This window comes from Leguminivora glycinivorella, chromosome 24, assembly GCF_023078275.1.
Source record: "Leguminivora glycinivorella isolate SPB_JAAS2020 chromosome 24, LegGlyc_1.1, whole genome shotgun sequence".
In the NCBI taxonomy this organism is placed as follows: Eukaryota; Metazoa; Arthropoda; class Insecta; order Lepidoptera; family Tortricidae; genus Leguminivora; species Leguminivora glycinivorella.
Genome location: NC_062994.1, coordinates 5,028,660 through 5,045,632, shown reverse-complemented (window position 1 = coordinate 5,045,632; position 16,973 = coordinate 5,028,660). Strand labels below are relative to the sequence as shown.

The 16,973-nt window shown below is 37.4% G+C and overlaps 1 protein-coding gene across 1 annotated transcript in view; it reads left to right on the top strand.

The window, feature by feature from the left end:
* LOC125238624 overlaps positions 1-14,822 on the top strand; it is a 41,393-nt gene extending 26,571 nt beyond the window's left edge. Inside the window, exons 9-12 of the mRNA XM_048145987.1 lie at positions 3,404-3,552; positions 5,064-5,169; positions 12,579-12,686; positions 14,470-14,822. Coding sequence (XP_048001944.1) covers positions 3,404-3,552; positions 5,064-5,169; positions 12,579-12,686; positions 14,470-14,535 — 429 coding nt within the window. The 3' untranslated portion in view covers positions 14,536-14,822. The remainder of the gene's footprint in view (positions 1-3,403; positions 3,553-5,063; positions 5,170-12,578; positions 12,687-14,469) is intronic.
* The last annotated feature ends 2,151 nt before the right edge of the window (positions 14,823-16,973 follow it).

The following is a 16,973-nucleotide window of genomic DNA, read 5'->3' as shown; positions in this document are numbered from 1 at the left end:
GTTCTTTCCCAGTACCGGAAATCTCAGTCACGGTTCTGGGACTGGTACCGGTTCTGCATTCCCTAGTAGTGAGGTGTTTTATGAAAATGAAAAAAATTCTATCTTTTTATTGTATCGTCCGATTTTGACAAAACGTATCTCAAATGAAAGGTATTGCTTTATGTAATTGAAAAAAAAATTGAAAAAAAAATTTATAAAAAAAGTAAATTTACGTCTCGCACTGAATAATTTCAAAGAATGACAGACAAAATGTACAATGTCGATATATGAGTTTTTTTATATCAAAGACAGATAAATTCATAGTTGAAAACTAAAGACCGCATCGAAATCGGATTAGCATTTTTTAAGATACAAGTTGCCAAAGTTGGGAAAATTTGCTTTATATGGCCACTTTGAAATCCCTTTGCCAGAAAGTCAGAAATAATATATTTTTCTTACACAAAAAAGTACATAGTGACAGTACAACTCAAAATAAAATTAAAAATTCCGAGGATAATTATCATAATTTCATCTCTTAGGACGACGAGCGTAGCGAAGTCTGTTAATAAAACCGAAAAACAAAATTTGTACGTCGTCCGATTTTGACAAAACATATTTCAATTGAAAGGTATTGCTTTATGTAACTCAAAAAAAAATATTGAAAAAAATTGGAAAAAATGTAAGATTAAAAAAAACTTAAATTTTCGTATCACAAAAAACGGTAGACACGATGTATAATATCGATATATGTTTTTTTTTTAATTAAAGAAAAATAGATTCATGATTATAATCAGCACTAAAAATCGAATCGAAATCGGATCAGTAGTTTTTAAGATACGAGTTATCAAAGTTGGCTTAGTTTGTTTATATGGTCGCTTATAAATTCCTTAGCTAGAAAGTCAGAAACATTATATTTTTCTTACAGTTATAAGTATGCATTTGTAATAGACATCATACACACATATACAGTTACATAAAACAATACCTTTCAATTGAAATATGTTTTGTCAAAATCGGACGACGTACAAAAAAATAAGATTTTTTTTCGCTACGCTCGTCGTCCTAACCTAAGGCATGAAATTATGATATCCTCGGAATTTTTTATTTAATTTTGAGTTGTACTGTCACTATGTACTTTTCGGTGTAAGAAAAATATACTATTTCTGACTTTCTGGCAAAGGAATTTCAAAGTGGCCATATAAAGCAAATTTTCCCAACTTTGGCAACTTGTATCTTAAAAAACGCTAATCCGATTTCGATGCGGTCTTTAGTTTTCAACTATGAATTTATCTGTCTTTGATATAAAAAAAACTCATATATCGACATTGTACATTTTGTCTGTCATTCTTTGAAGCTATTCAGTGTGAGCTGTGTGAGACGTGAATTTACTTTTTTAAAGTTTTTTCTTACTTTTTTTTATAATATTTTTTTTTAATTACATAAAGCAATACCTTTCATTTGAGATACGTTTTGTCAAAATCGGACGATACAATAAAAAGATAGAATTTTTTTCATTTTCATAAAACACCTCGCTACGCTCGGTTTCCTAAGGGATGAAATTTCAATATTTTCGGAAAAAATCGTTTACTATGATGTCTAATATCAGTATCACCATGCAAAGCGGCTTGCTTCCATCCAAAAGTGCAGCTTTTGGCCAGAAATTCTCCATAACAAGTATGACTATAAAAAAGCTCGTGTTATTATTTTGAAGTTTATTAATAAACGTTACGAAAATTTATGTTTAAGTAAATAAATAATTTTATTTTTAGCAAAGTGCCTTTCTTTTTCTGTATACCTCATGTTCATTTAAGCAAAGATTTCTTTATTATAAATATTATAATAAAAATTTGTTACTTTTCTTAATTATAAATATTATAATAAAAAAAAATATCAGAGTAAAACAAGAAAAAATACAAAAAGATATGTCATTCTTGGAATTGGAACCGGGGACCTCACGTTTGCGAATCAGACGGAGTAGCCGCTACACTAACTATCCTCTTACCGATGCTGACGAAAAAATGTAACGCTTACACATGTCATTTCCTAGGGGAGGTCCTTTACTCTGATGCGAACTGTACGAAAAATCCCGATTGGTAAAAAAATACTTAATTGTTTTTGTAAATTTCGGTGTTATATAATGATAATGTTGTATGATCAAGTTCCAAATTTTTAAATATTACCACAGAATATATAATAGTACAAGTACAGAAGGCCCACTGCTTTGATGTTCACGAAATGCCGCCTTTTTAAATACCTACAAAATTCTTACAAAGAAACGAGCCGCACGTGCGCGGCGTACGGTGATAGGGTTACCAATGGATCCAAACGAATTAATACTCACATAAAATGTTATACTATTATATTCAAGTCTTGGGTACTTTCTAGGTTTATATACTGTATTTATATATTTTTGTTCAAGTTCCAACATCACAAGCCTTATTGAACTTTTCCTTGGGACTTAATCAGTAGTAGATCTAAGTAAGAATGTCTGATGGTATTTATTTTATTCAATATGTCTATTTAACTAAGTATTATTAGCCATTCCATACGCGGACATCGCTTAAAAAAACCTCGCGACGTAAAGTAACAATAGAAAGTGCGAACGTGCATTCCGTGAGAACGCGCGCCACCCCTGAGTAGGCCGCGAACTCGCGGCCGCCAGGATGTACTTGTAGCGCGGCGATAGAATCGCAGAGTGAGCCGCCCCTGATATTACGACTTGGGTCATTTAAATGAAATTATTTCGTGAATTGAACAATACCATTTGTCGCGAGAGTATAGTAATGCCATCTATTGTTTTACGAGTCAAACATATAAAGCGATGTACTGAGTTACATGTCTTCCTTTATTTAGTTTAGTCTATGCTATGACATAATTATACAGTGGCCTAGGGTTCCAATTGGTTGACTATACCTTTTTCTCTAGGCTTTTGAGGTTCGTTTTTTTCTTAGACTTTATCCGTCTATACGGAGTTAATATGTCTATGCCGATACATAACTATACGCCAACTGCATCATCGGTATGAAATTAAATATCGCCTTTTACCAACTCTATATTTTTAAAGATAACACACCAGAGAATTCGAGGTTGGTAGAGACTCTTTACCTATCTATGTTTGGCGAATTTGAAAATTTACTAAATTTTGACATCCTCAGGTCGTTTTAAGGGTTACTTGTGACCTTTTAATCTATATGATATCTATTTCAGTTAAAAACATACTTACCTACTTAATTTTAAATGATAAATATAATACTTACAGTAACAATTGTCTCTGAATTTTTCAATTATCCACACATTTACTGTGAAACTTCAAACAGATTATCCACGTATTAACCTTGATAGTTTAGGCCAGATCACAAACAAATTATCCACGTATTAACCTTGATAGTTTAGACCAGATCACTGACTCTCTATATACATGCAGGTATTCGTCCGCACTCGGCCACATTTCGCAGAGTTCCTAGCGCGCGTGTCGCGCACTTACGAAGTGATCCTGTTTACCGCTAGCAAGCGGGTCTACGCTGATCGTCTACTGAACCTGTTGGACCCCGAACGACGATGGATCAAATACAGGTTATATATATAGTCAAACACACTCGAAATCTTCAGAAAAGGCGCATTTTAGGAACTTGTGGCGCTTTCCAGCGTTGACGCAGAGTATATGGTTCATAGGTTGGTGTTTACAAGAATCTCTTCCATTAAAAATGGTTATGTGGTATCCTCAACGATGCTGGATCAAATATAGGTTAGATATACAAACATTCTAGTCCTTTTAAGCATTTTCAAGACAGCGCTTTCGAAGTGATCCTGTTTACCGCTAGCAAGGGAGTCTACGCTGACCGTCTACTGAACCTGTTGGACCCCGAACGACGATGGATCAAATACAGGTAAGATATAGTCAAACACATTTAAATTGTCAGCAAAAAAGCCTATTTTAGAAGCTTAGTGGCGCTTTCCAGCGTTGAAGCAGAGTATAGTCTCATAGGTTGGTTCATAAAGTATATTGAATAGTATGGTAATACATATATAGAGTTATCAGTCAAGATTTTAGACAAAAGCGCCATCTATTATTAAGTTACGACAACTTTTCATGTGACTTTCCATGCCTAAAGGTTCCTTATAGCACATAAAGCATGTGGGCCCTTTAAACAGGGAACGCCATATATTTATGGCGGGATTTTTAAGTAGGTTTGATATAATCATTTATCTACCAGTCACCTAAATAACTGTTTCTACCCGGACTTATTTGTCAAAAAATATGACAATAATAAAATTTACAATTTAATCACATAGGCTGTACCTAAATTAATTAAATTTACAATTTAATTTACATTCAATTAAACGTATAAAATAGGTACAAATTAGCCTACAAATAAAACTAAATTAAACCCAACAAATTTTACTGGCTGTGCAACGCGGCAACGCTGCCACTGTCAGCATTTTTGGAACCTTTAGATCAGGTGATAGCCGGAACGGAACTTAATTATTAATTTAGTTTTAGTTGGAACTGCGTCGAAATATCGGGAGCTCGACAAAAATCAAAAAGGTAATTACGGTCTATATCCCGGTCAATATAAGTCTAATGAAAATAACCGTGAATCATTCAAAACTCTTATAGTTTTAGTTTAGTTTAGCTGTTAACTTTTAGTTTAGAATAGTTTTAATTTGTTTTCTTTGTTATTTATAGTTCATTTATTTACCCCTGTTTTAAAGTTATTTAGGTTTTTTTAGTTTTAATTTAGTTTTATTTGTAGGCTAATTTGTATCTATTTTATACGTTTAATTGATTAAATAATCTTTTTATTTACATTCAATATTACATTTTATTTTACATTTATTAATTTAATTTACAATTTAATTAATTTAGGTACATCGACAACTAGCGAAAAATTTGGACTTCAAAAAATACATATACATTTTACAACAAATTATTAGCCAGTTTGCGGGGGTGTTCCAATCAAAATAGTTCTGTGCGACCCTCAACGATGCTGGATCAAATATAGGTTAGATATACAAACATGCTAGTCTTTTTTGAGCATTTTCAAAAGGTTCAAAAATAATTTACGTTACATTTTTGTCCGCAGGTTATTCCGAGAGCACTGCCTACTTGTGAACGGGAACTACGTGAAAGACCTTTCCATCCTCGGCCGAGATCTGCGTAAGACCGTCATAGTGGATAACAGTCCCCAGGTATTTTATTTATTTAACCTGTAAAAGTACAAATGGCGAACTTAATGCCTTAAGGCATTCTCTACCAGTCAACCATTGGACCAAACAGAAACTTACAATTGGTGCGGAAAATAAAACAGAAATTTAAATAGATATAAGGTATGTGGAGATTGTGGAGTTTGTGTTGTTGTAGTCCTAAGGCACCCCAGAGGCACAGTATAATAAAGAGCACTATCGTACAGTATGGCCACTCCCGCTCTCCACCGAAAGTGCCGCCCACCCCCTCTCGGTTACCTCACAGTTACCGCCTGTCAAAAACGCGAACAGTCGACCCGTGATATGTCTCATCTTAGAACAAATTAAATTATTCTCATTTGAAAATATTTTAATTTGTATTTTTAAGTAGTAACACTACTGTTATACTATAAACACTAAATAAATGTCATACAAAGAAAAAGTGACCAAGGCCTCCAAGTGTTCCGAGCTGGAATCGAACCAGCGTACTCCGTTAACCGGACGGATGCCTGTAAAACCACTCTTCTTTTCTTTGTATATGACATTTATTTAGTGTCCGTGATATGTCACTCATACAAGCATAGTACGCGTTCAACTACACGAGCTTAGACTGTGTGCCAGTAACGCGACTCTTTCACATATTTGATGTCCGAGGTGTGCCAGAGGTGCAAAGGGCCTTCACAAGCTCGCGCCGCGCCTTTCTATCTTCAGCGACCCTCGTGGCCTCGCTCGGATCGCTTCCATGAGTGGACAGGGCGCCCGGGGCCACGGCTTGCACTCTTGCGGTCTCCTGCCGTTATTTCAATTTAGTCAATCAAAAAAACCGGCCAAGAACGTGTCGGGCCACGCTCAGTGTAGGGTTCCGTAGTTTTTCGTATTTTTCTGAAAAACTACTGAACCTATCAAATTCAAAACAATTTTCCTAGAAAGGCTTTATAAAGTTCTACTTTTGTGATTTTTTTCATATTTTTTATTAAACGTATGGTTCAAAAGTTAGAGGGGTGGGGACACACTTTTTTTTCCTTTAGAAGCGATTATTTCCGAAAATATTAATAATATAAAAAAAACGATTTTAGTAAACCCTTATTCATTTTTAAATACCTATCCAACAATATATCACACATTGGGGTTGGAATGAAAAAAAAAATCAGTCCCCACTTTACATGTAGGGGGGGGGTACCCTAACAAAACATTTTTTCCCACTTTTTAACCCCCGACGCAAAAACGAAGGGGTGTTATAAGTTTGACCTGTCTGTCTGTCTGTCTGTTTGTCTGTCTGTGGCATCGTAGCTCCCGAACGGATGAACCGATTTTGATTTAGTTTTTTTTGTCTGAAAGCTGAGTTAGTCGGGAGTGTTCTTAGCCATGTTGTATGAAAATCGGTCCACTATGTCGCGGTCGGGGGTTTTTTTATTTTACCACTTTGTCGGCGTGATTGATATACATATTGATACCAAATTTCAGCTTTCTAGTGCTAACGGTTACTAAGATTATCCGCGGACGGACGGACGGACAGACAGACATGGCGAAACTATAAGCGTTCCTAGTTGACTACGGAACCCTAAAAACCACTCAACACTAGTAGTTTTAAAGATTTAATCTTACATAGGGACAGACAGCGGGAAACGACTTCAATAAATAATAATAAATATTATCTGACATACACAGATTGACTGAGTCCCACGGTAAGCTCAAGAAGGCTTGTATTGCGGGTACTCAGACAACAATATACATAATAAATTAATAGTTTAAAAAACACTATAAAACACGCTTTTATAAATGCACGTAAAAGCCAAAAATAAATTATGGATCGTTCAAGTTGTCTCTATTTGTGAGCTGAAGTTTAAAAACTACGAGTATGTGCTTTTAATTATAATATTTGATTGTAAAAGCGTGGGGCGCTGGAACAGGAAAGACTTTTTGTATAACTTGCTGATAAATCAAATTATGCTATGTTACGGGAAGGAGGTTACACAGATTGACGCGCTAACTGGAGTTGCAGCATGACTAGTAGGTTCTACATTAAACAGCCAAATCAATTAAAAGTCAGTGTTCAAAGTAGGTACCAGTTTGTCGAACTCTGACAAAATATGCGCTAGTAGCGAGGAGAGTCGACAGTCACCGACACTTAGAACGCCGCTTTTTTCCGGTAATCAAAGTACAAAAGGGGAAAGTGTCTACAGTGACAGGATGCAGAGTTCTTGTTCGTGGACGAGATATCTTTGGTTCTCTTTGGTAACCCTTAGGCGGCATATGTAAACGTTATGTTCTTATGCAACTTCATTCGCCAGGAAGTTCGGATTAGTATTTGTTTACAAGAAAGTCTTTCCTGTTCCAGCGCCCCACGCTTTTACAATCAAATATTATAATTAAAAGCACATAGTTTTTAAACTTCAGCTCACAAATAGAGACAACTTGAACGATCCATAATTTATTTTTGGCTTTTACGTGCATTTATAAAAGCGTGTTTTATAGTGTTTTTTAAACTATTAATTTATTTGATACTTTTTAGTCATTAATAATGAAATACTTTTAACATTTATACATAAATTTATTTCAAGTAGGCGGATTTAACATGCCATTTGTGGCTTAACGTGTACTTATTGCTAATTGCTACTTAATAATAACTAGCGGCTACCTTCTTATTACGGTATTATCATAAAAATGTTTATACCTAGTAAGTAATCCGTAAAAGATAGACAATATAGACATGTGCCATCGCGGACTTCTTGAAGACATTAGAGAAACATACTTTCGCCATACATTGTTTTGAAGCTCTCAGCTAGTGGGATTTTGTTTGACTCGATTAGAAAATATTGTCACATTTCAACTAATTCAAAATAAAATTTAAGTATTTCTTTTTTGCCGAGCCCCCCTTTATTTGCTCTTAAGGGTCACAGGAAAACCATTACCCAACTTATTTTAAATACAACGTTGATCTTTCTTTTATGCGGGGGGCTTGGCCCCCGAGCCCCCCTTTGTTTGCTCTTAAAGGTCACAAGAAAACGCTAACCCAACTTATTTTAAGTACAACGTTGATCTTTCTTTTATGCGGGGGGCTTCGCCCCCCGAGCCCCCCTTTGTTTGCTCTTAAGGGTCACAAGAAAACCCTAACCCAACTTATTTTAAATACTATGTTGATCTTTCTTTTATGCGGGGGGCTTCGCCCCCCGAGCCCCCCTTTTCGTTACTCTTAAGGGTCACAAGAAAACCCTAAACCAACTTATTTTAAATACAATGTTGATCTTTCTTTTATGCGGGGGCTTGGCCCCCCGAGCCCCCCTTTGTTTGCTCTTAAAGGTCACAAGAAAACGCTAACCCAACTTATTTTAAATACTACGTCAATCTTTCTTTTATGCGGGGGGCTTCGCCCCCGAGCCCCCCTTTGTTTATTCTTAAAGGTCACAAGAAAACGCTAACCCAACTTATTTTAAATACTACGTTAATCTTTCTTTTATGCGGGGGGCTTCGCCCCCCGAGCCCCCCCTTTTCGTTACTCTTAAGGGTAACAAGAAAACCCTAACCCAACTTATTTAAAATACAACGTTTATCTTTCTTTTATGCGGGGCTTCGCCCCCGAGCCCCCTTTGTTTGCTTTTAAAGGTCACAAGAAAACGTTAACCCAACTTATCTTAAATACTACGTTGATCTTTCTTTCATGCGGGGCTTCGCCCCCGAGCCCCCTTTGTTTGCTCTTAAAGGTCACAAGAAAACGCTAACCCAACTTATTCTAAATACTACGTTGATCTTTCTTTCATGCGGGGGGGCTTCGCCCCCGAGCCCCCCTTTACTCTTAAGGATCACAAGAAAACCTTAACCCAACTTATTTTAAATACAACGTTGATCTTTCTTTTATGCGGGGGCTTCGCCCCCGAGCCCCCTTTGTTTGCTCTGAAAGGTCACAAGAAAACGCTAACCCAACTTATCTGAAATACTACGTTGATCTTTCTTTCATGCGGGGGCTTCGCCCCCCGAGCCCCCCTTTGTTTGCTCTTAAAGGTCACAAGAAAACGCTAACCCAACTTATTTTAAATACTACGTTGATCTTTCTTTTATGCGGGGGGGGGGGGGGGACTTCGCCCCCCGAGCCCCCCTTTTCGTTACTCTTAAGGGTCACAAGAAAACCCTAACCCAACTTATTTTAAATACTACGTTGATCTTTCTTTTATGCGGGGGGCTTCGCCCCCCGAGCCCCCCTTTGTTTGCTCTTAAAGGTCACAAGAAAACGCTAATCCAACTTATCTTAAATACTACGTTGATCTTTCTTTCATGCGGGGGGCTTCGCCCCCCGAGCCTCCCTTTGTTTGCTCTTAAGGGTCACAAGAAAACCCTAACCCAACTTATTTTAAATACTACGTTGATCTTTCTTTTATGCGGGGGGCTTCGCCCCCTGAGCCCCCCTTTGTTTGCTCTTAAAGGTCACAAGAAAACGCTAACCCAACTTATCTTAAATACTACGTTGATCTTTCTTTCATGCGGGGGCTTCGCCCCCGAGCCCCCTTTGTTTGCTCTTAAGGGTCACAAGAAAACCCTAACCCAACTTATTTTAAATACTACGTTGATCTTTCTTTTATGCGGGGGCTTCGCCCCCGAGCCCCCTTTTCGTTACTCTTAAGGGTCACAAGAAAACCCTAAACCAACTTATTTTAAATACAACGTTGATCTTTCTTTTATGCGGGGGCTTCGCCCCCGAGCCCCCTTTGTTTGCTCTTAAAGGTCACAAGAAAACGCTAACCCAACTAATTTTAAATACTACGTCAATCTTTCTTTTATGCGGGGGCTTCGCCCCCGAGCCCCCCTTTTCGTTACTCTTAAGGGTAACAAGCAAAACCCTAACCCAACTTATTTTAAGTACAACGTTGATCTTTCTTTCATGCGGGGGCTTCGCCCCCGAGCCCCCTTTGTTTGCTCTTAAAGGTCACAAGAAAACGCTAACCCAACTTATTTTAAATACAACGTTGATCTTTCTTTTATGCGGGGGCTTCGCCCCCGAGCCCCCCTTGTTTGCTCTTAAAGGTCACAAGAAAACGCTAACCCAACTTATTTTAAATACTACGTTAATCTTTCTTTTATGCGGGGGCTTCGCCCCCGAGCCCCCCTTTTCGTTACTCTTAAGGGTAACAAGAAAACCCTAACCTAACTTATTTAAAATACAACGTTTATCTTTCTTTTATGCGGGGGCTTCGCCCCCGAGCCCCCTTTGTTTGCTCTTAAAGGTCACAAGAAAACGCTAACCCAACTTATCTTAAATACTACGTTGATCTTTCTTTCATGCGGGGGCTTCGCCCCCGAGCCCCCCTTTGTTTGCTCTTAAAGGTCACAAGAAAACGCTAACCCAACTTATTCTAAATACTACGTTGATCTTTCTTTCATGCTTTCCCCTCGAGCCTCCCCCCCCCTTTTTTTCTGTTCTTATCTTCCGGCACCATCATCAGGCCTTGAAACCTAATCGTAGTCATAGTTCATTACAAGACTTTTCTAAGAAGCCCAAAAACAGCTATGATACGATGTTCCATCATGTAGTTCCAGTTCATATCTTCCGGCTCCATCATCAGACCTTGAAACCTAATCGTAGTCAAAGTTCATTACAAGACTTTTCTAAGAAGCCCAAAAACAGCTATGATACGATGTTCCATCATGTAGTTCCAGTTCATATCTTCCGGCTCCATCATCAGACCTTGAAACCTAATCGTAGTCAAAGTTCATTACAAGACTTTTCTAAGAAGCCCAAAAACAGCTATGATACGATGTTCCATCATGTAGTTCCAGCTCATATCTTCCGGCTCCATCATCAGACCTTGAAACCTAATTGTAGTCAAAGTTCATTACAAGACTTTCCTAAGAAGCTCAAAAACAGCTATGATACGATGTTCCATCATGTAGTTCCAGTTCATATCTTCCGGCTCCATCATCAGACCTTGAAACCTAATCGTAGTCAAAGTTCATTACAAGACTTTTCTAAGAAACCCAAAAACAGCTATGATACGATGTTCCATCATGTAGTTCCAGTTCATATCTTCCGACTCCATCATCAGATCAGCTCAACAGTACCATATTATTGTATTGTCATCGGAACTACATATAACTGCCAATTTTCATTACGCTACGACTCCTGGAAGATGGTTAAATTAGCTTCCTTAGATTCCATTACATACATAGTTACATACACGACGACCTAATAAAAGCGTGTTAAAAATATGTATGTATGTGTGTATAAACCACAGACCAACCCCTATAGACATCCATTACAAGACGACTCGCGGTCGCCAGCCTTCCTAGTATTTGCACTGATATAAGCGCGGGCGCTCGCCGTGCCCGATCAGTATCGACCAAGTAACAGACCCGAAAGCAGCGCGTGTTTTTCGCAGTAAAAAAATTGAAAAAGGGTATTTTGATGTCTTAAAGATGTCACCTGTAGTGTGAAATGGTGTGCAAAGGTAACAAGAAGCTCAAATTTAAAAACAGACGTCATTACATTCCACATAAAAGTCATATTTATAATTTATTCAGAGCCGGCATAGGTCAACTTACATTGGCCACTAACGCGTCAGTAGAGGGACAGTCCCTTTCATCTGGCGCGACTGCCCGCCGTCCTTGAAACGGCCAATCACAGCGCGCTTAACACATTCCCCGCCCGCTCCTCGCACCCCAAACACTGGTGACTCGTATCGCGAACAAAATATACAAGATTGCTACTCTATAGGAGGTTCTCTGTGGTATAAACTCTTTATTGTACAAAACACAAAACATAAATATGGCAAAGGAAGGCGAACTGATCTCTTTAGGGGATTTCTTCCAGCTAACCTTTATACAAATACTTATATAGGTACATATAAAACATTCATAATTCCGGAACGAATAATCTGTGTTCATCTCACAAATAACTGGCATCACACAAATAAATAGCCTTACCGGGATCCGAACCCAGGACCGTGGCTTAGCAGGCACGGTCACTACGCGCTAGGCCGGACCTGTCATCAAAATATTTTTTTCCCTCACTAGCTCGGAAACACGTGTTTTGTCCTTTAATACCAGCTGGTAAAAACGCATTTTATCCACTAGTGGGTAAAGTAACTTGACCTTGAATAAAGTCAAATTAACTGCTTTAAAATTGATAAAAGTAGGTGAATCTAGTAATAAAGATGATTTACCTCCTGTGGAACTACTGGAAGCAGTGATAAACTCATTTTTTGCATTGTAGTTTCCTCGTTATGGTGAGGGGAAAAGTTTCGTGTTACACTCGGGTACAGATGTATTTTACTTCTCGTGTGTTAAAAACCTCGCAAGTTCAGGATTCTATTCTAACTACAGAATCCTTTCACTTGCTCATTTTTCAATTCCACACCCGGCGTTAAAATACAACTTTGCCCCCTTGTATAAAATATAACTATTGTTAATAACGATTTTGCTTCCAGGCATTCGGTTACCAGTTGGAGAATGGTATACCCATTGACAGCTGGTTCGTGGACCGCAGTGACAACGAACTGCTGAAATTGTTGCCTTTCTTAGAGGATTTGGCCACGGTGAGTACCATCTTCAAACATAATAAATATAAATAATTATATTATAAGTGGGAAAGTGTGTGTCTGTTTGTTTGCCCGTCTTTCACGGCAAAACGGAACGACGAATTGACGTGATTTTTTAAGTGGAGATATTTGAGGGGATGGGGAGTGCCACAGGCTACTTGTCTCTTTCTAGCGCAAACGAAGCCGCGGGCGAAAGCTAGTTCTGTCTATAAAATTCCCAGGAGACTCGATCATATTAATTAATTTATTTAAACTTTATTGCACAAAAGAACAACTTAATGTACAAAAGGCGAACTTAATGCCATGAGGCATTCTCTACCAGTCAACCTTTGGGCAAAGCAGAGAAGATTGTAGGCGGATTATATAGTATATTACGAAATACGTGCGGAAAAGGGAGCGTTCGAAACGAGTGGCGATAAATTAAAACATGAACTTCCTTTTCGCACGTGTGTCGTAAGAAGTTTTTTAGTACTGATGGGCTGTTCTGAAGTTGGCGTGACAAAAAAAAAATGAACCACTTGTGGGGCAAATAGCGCCATCTGTCTATCTATCTATCTATCTATTTAGCCTTTTCTTCTGAACGTGGTGTTTGTGATTGTTTGTTTAGATGAAGTCGCGTAGTTCAGTGTGCCTGTTGGCATAGGCCTCCTCCAGCTCTTTCCAGTATTTCCTCTGCCTGGCCAGTCTAGTCCAGAAAGGCCCTACAGTAGTTATAATTTCGTCCTCCCATCGTTTGAGTGGTGGGCGTTGAGCTCTTGAACCATCTCTGGGGTGCCACATGAGGACTTTTTGACTCCATTTTTCGGTCTTACATCTTACAGTGTGGCCGGCCCACCTCCATTTTTGCATGTCTATGTGTGTGAGGATGTCTCTAACTTTGGTTCTTTCCCTTATGTCGATGTTACGGCATTTATCCTTCAGCGCCAGCGCCATCTGTACTGAAATGAAATATATAAAAGTACTAAATACTGCGATAATTTCTAAAGTTGTAATCTGTTCTAGAAAGCATTTTTTAAATGTTATTGTATACTCGCAAAGTATTGAAAAACTCACTGAAAAATTACAATTCTAATAATATTTTCAGTCACACCAAAAATCGACTTTTCGACATCCAAATACCATACAAAATTAGAAATTTAGTTTGAACCTTAGCTATCAGTAGAGATGAGTTTGATAACTAACTACCATATTTTTTTTATACTACGTCGGTGGCAAACAAGCATACGGTCCGCCTGATGGAAAGCGGTCACCGTCACCTATGGACGCCTCGCCTGCAACTCGAGGAGTGTCACTGTCACGTGCGCGTTGCGAACCCATTATAAACACTCCTTTTTGCTGTGTAGTTAAGAGTGTACAAGTTTCAAGGAGGGTTTTGGTTGCCGACGACTCAAAGGACAATAGAACAAATTAGTTCCGTAGGTCCTTCCGTCACCAGCACACCGCACCCTCGTTGAGCTCTGGCAGCCTTACTCACCGGCAGGAACACAACACTATGAGTTGGGTCTAGTGTTATTTGGCTGTGGTCTTCTGTAAGGTGGAGGTACTACCCCAGTTGGGCTCTGCTCTAGATTCGAGCGAGACGATATCCGCTGTGCTGTGCCCTACCACACAAAGCGGAATATCATTCGCTATGCCCTACCTCCTAATATTTTCAGTTACACGAAAAAAAACAACTTTTCAACATCCAAATATCATATAAATTGCTATTTAGCTTTGAACCTTAGCTATTTAGCTTTGAGCTTTAGAGCTTGTTTGAACTAGTCTTATTTTCTTGTTGCAGAAAGAAGATGTACGCCCCCACATAAGGGACAAATACCGCCTCTTCAGCTATCTTCCACCCGGATAAACAGTAAATATAATTAATAATAATATTATTCAGACATTCTTCCTAACTGTAAGGATCTTCTTAAAAACTACCCGTAAAAAAAACAAATTTTATTAAAAATTTCGCCGGCTTGAGCCAGTACCTTGGTAGCTCAGTTGTCACCCTGAAGAAACATATTTTGTTTAAATTAAGAGTTATCTATTGTTTTTTTTTTTTAATAAAATGTCTTGAATATGATTTTAAGTACTTTTCAGCAGTTTTCGAAAAGTTTGTACAAAAACTAAAGATAATAGTTTTTTTTTTCTTCCTTTTTTGTTACTAAGATTTATTTCATGAATTGAGATATTAGTAAGTTTTATTTGGTCATTAAGGTTCTCTAGTATCTATATTTTCGTAATTATAACAATTATCCTGTATATATCTTACGAAAGTTGACTTATATCACTAAATGTTGGTAACAAAATATCAATTAAAATTTGCTGAAGTGGCTATGTACAAATTTTTTGAGTACTGCTGTTTTAATATAAAATTATCGAATATTTGACAATATTTGGAAAAGATATGAATTGTTATTGTCAATTAATCATGGCTAGAAAGAGAGGTATGTTAGAGCGAGAAAATAAAAATACAAATATGTATGGATTTTATTTTCTTATATACATTGTACATTGGTACATTGGTCCGAGACTATATAATCGTTTGCCCAATAATCTTAAATCTACTGAACTTGCATATAATATTTTTATCAATAATCTCAAGGAATATTTATTAAACGAAGCTTTCTATTCAACAGAAGAATTTTTAAATAAGAATAATTGTATATGATTGTTATAAAATTGTCATACCTATAGCTACTAAGATGGATGTAATTGTAATTTTTGTAAATATGTATTGACATGTAACTTTCGTTATGAAGAAATAAATTGAAATTGAAATTGAAAAATTGAAATTGAAATATACGAACAAAAATGTGATGGATGTAAATTATTTGTAATCATGTTAAAATTCGATAATTTTATATCTTTATAATATTAAGCGAGTAACATTAGAATCTGACTACTTTAAAAATATAATTATTAATTAAGTTACAAATGATTTGAACTGATTATCAATCAAGTATTATGAATGAAAATTTATTTTTTTAAGTTATTTCTTAAGTGGAATATAAAATTTATATTTTTTGAATTTGGCATCTGTGATTTTTTTGTTGTTTTTTTTTAAATGAATCGGATATATATGTTAGTACGGAGCCCTTTAAAACTATCAGTAATGATTAAGACTGTTTAACTTATTTTAAACCTTATAAGAAAGAGGTTCAGTTAAAATATAACCAGTGATTTTTAATGATCTCAAAATTCAACCGGAAACTGAGTTAAAGCAACAATGCTAAAAACGAGCCTTTGGCTAGTCTGTGGTCAAGAGTAAGCCCATTTATAATAATAAAAAAAAAAAAACGAAAACTTTCATATAGGATTGTGTAGGACATGTACTAATAGTACAAAAGACACGATTCCCTGCACTGTACTAGACCGAACGACTCCCAAATGATTCTGCTCTCTAGGACATTTAGTGCACTCACACACGCGCAATAGAATGGGAGCGAAATGAGCAAAGAGCCGAGGAGTGACAATGACAGCAAAGCGATCCGTGTGACCCGACCGCAACCGAACTAGAACCGACTGACTCGGACCGAGAGCGCGCGAAAACGGCCGATCAGCTCTCGGCTAGTACGAGCGAGCGTTACTGCACGCCATATGCACAATTTGTCTCTCGCTCTCTCGGTGTACTACTGTCCTAAATGTCCTAAAAGAACGAACTAGTACACTTCGGAGATCGTACTAGTTAGGAGCGATCTTTTCAGTGAACGAGCGGGCACAACTCTACTTTCATACATAGCGCAAAGACAAGTATGTTGTTATAGAAGACTGGCAATCTCCATACGTCTGTAAAAGACTACAAAATACAGATGTATTATGCTATTTCATTTTTTAACCCCCGACGCAAAAACGATGGGCTGTAATAAGTTTGACGTGTAGTGTCTGTTTGTCTGTCTGTGGCTTCGTAGCTCCTGAACGGATGAACCGATTTAGATGTAGTTTTTTTTTGTTTAAAAGCTGAATTAGTCGGGAGTGTTCTTAGCCATGTTTTATAAAAATCAGTCCACTATGTCGGGGGTTTTTTCATAATTTTAATTTGTGGATATATCAAAAAACTAAATCTAAATCGGTTCATCCGTTCGGGAGCTACGATGCCACAGACAGACATACACACAGACAGACAGACAGACACGTCAAACTTATAACACCCCGTCGTTTTTGCGTCGGGGGTTAAAAAGTATGTCTATATTGTCTATGGCTGAATGAAATTACCTAGTGCCAATTTCTTATTATATAGACCGTCAACCAAATCTTGTCACTAGAAAAATGCGGCAAATTTGAAAAATCGCGGGCTAGCAACAC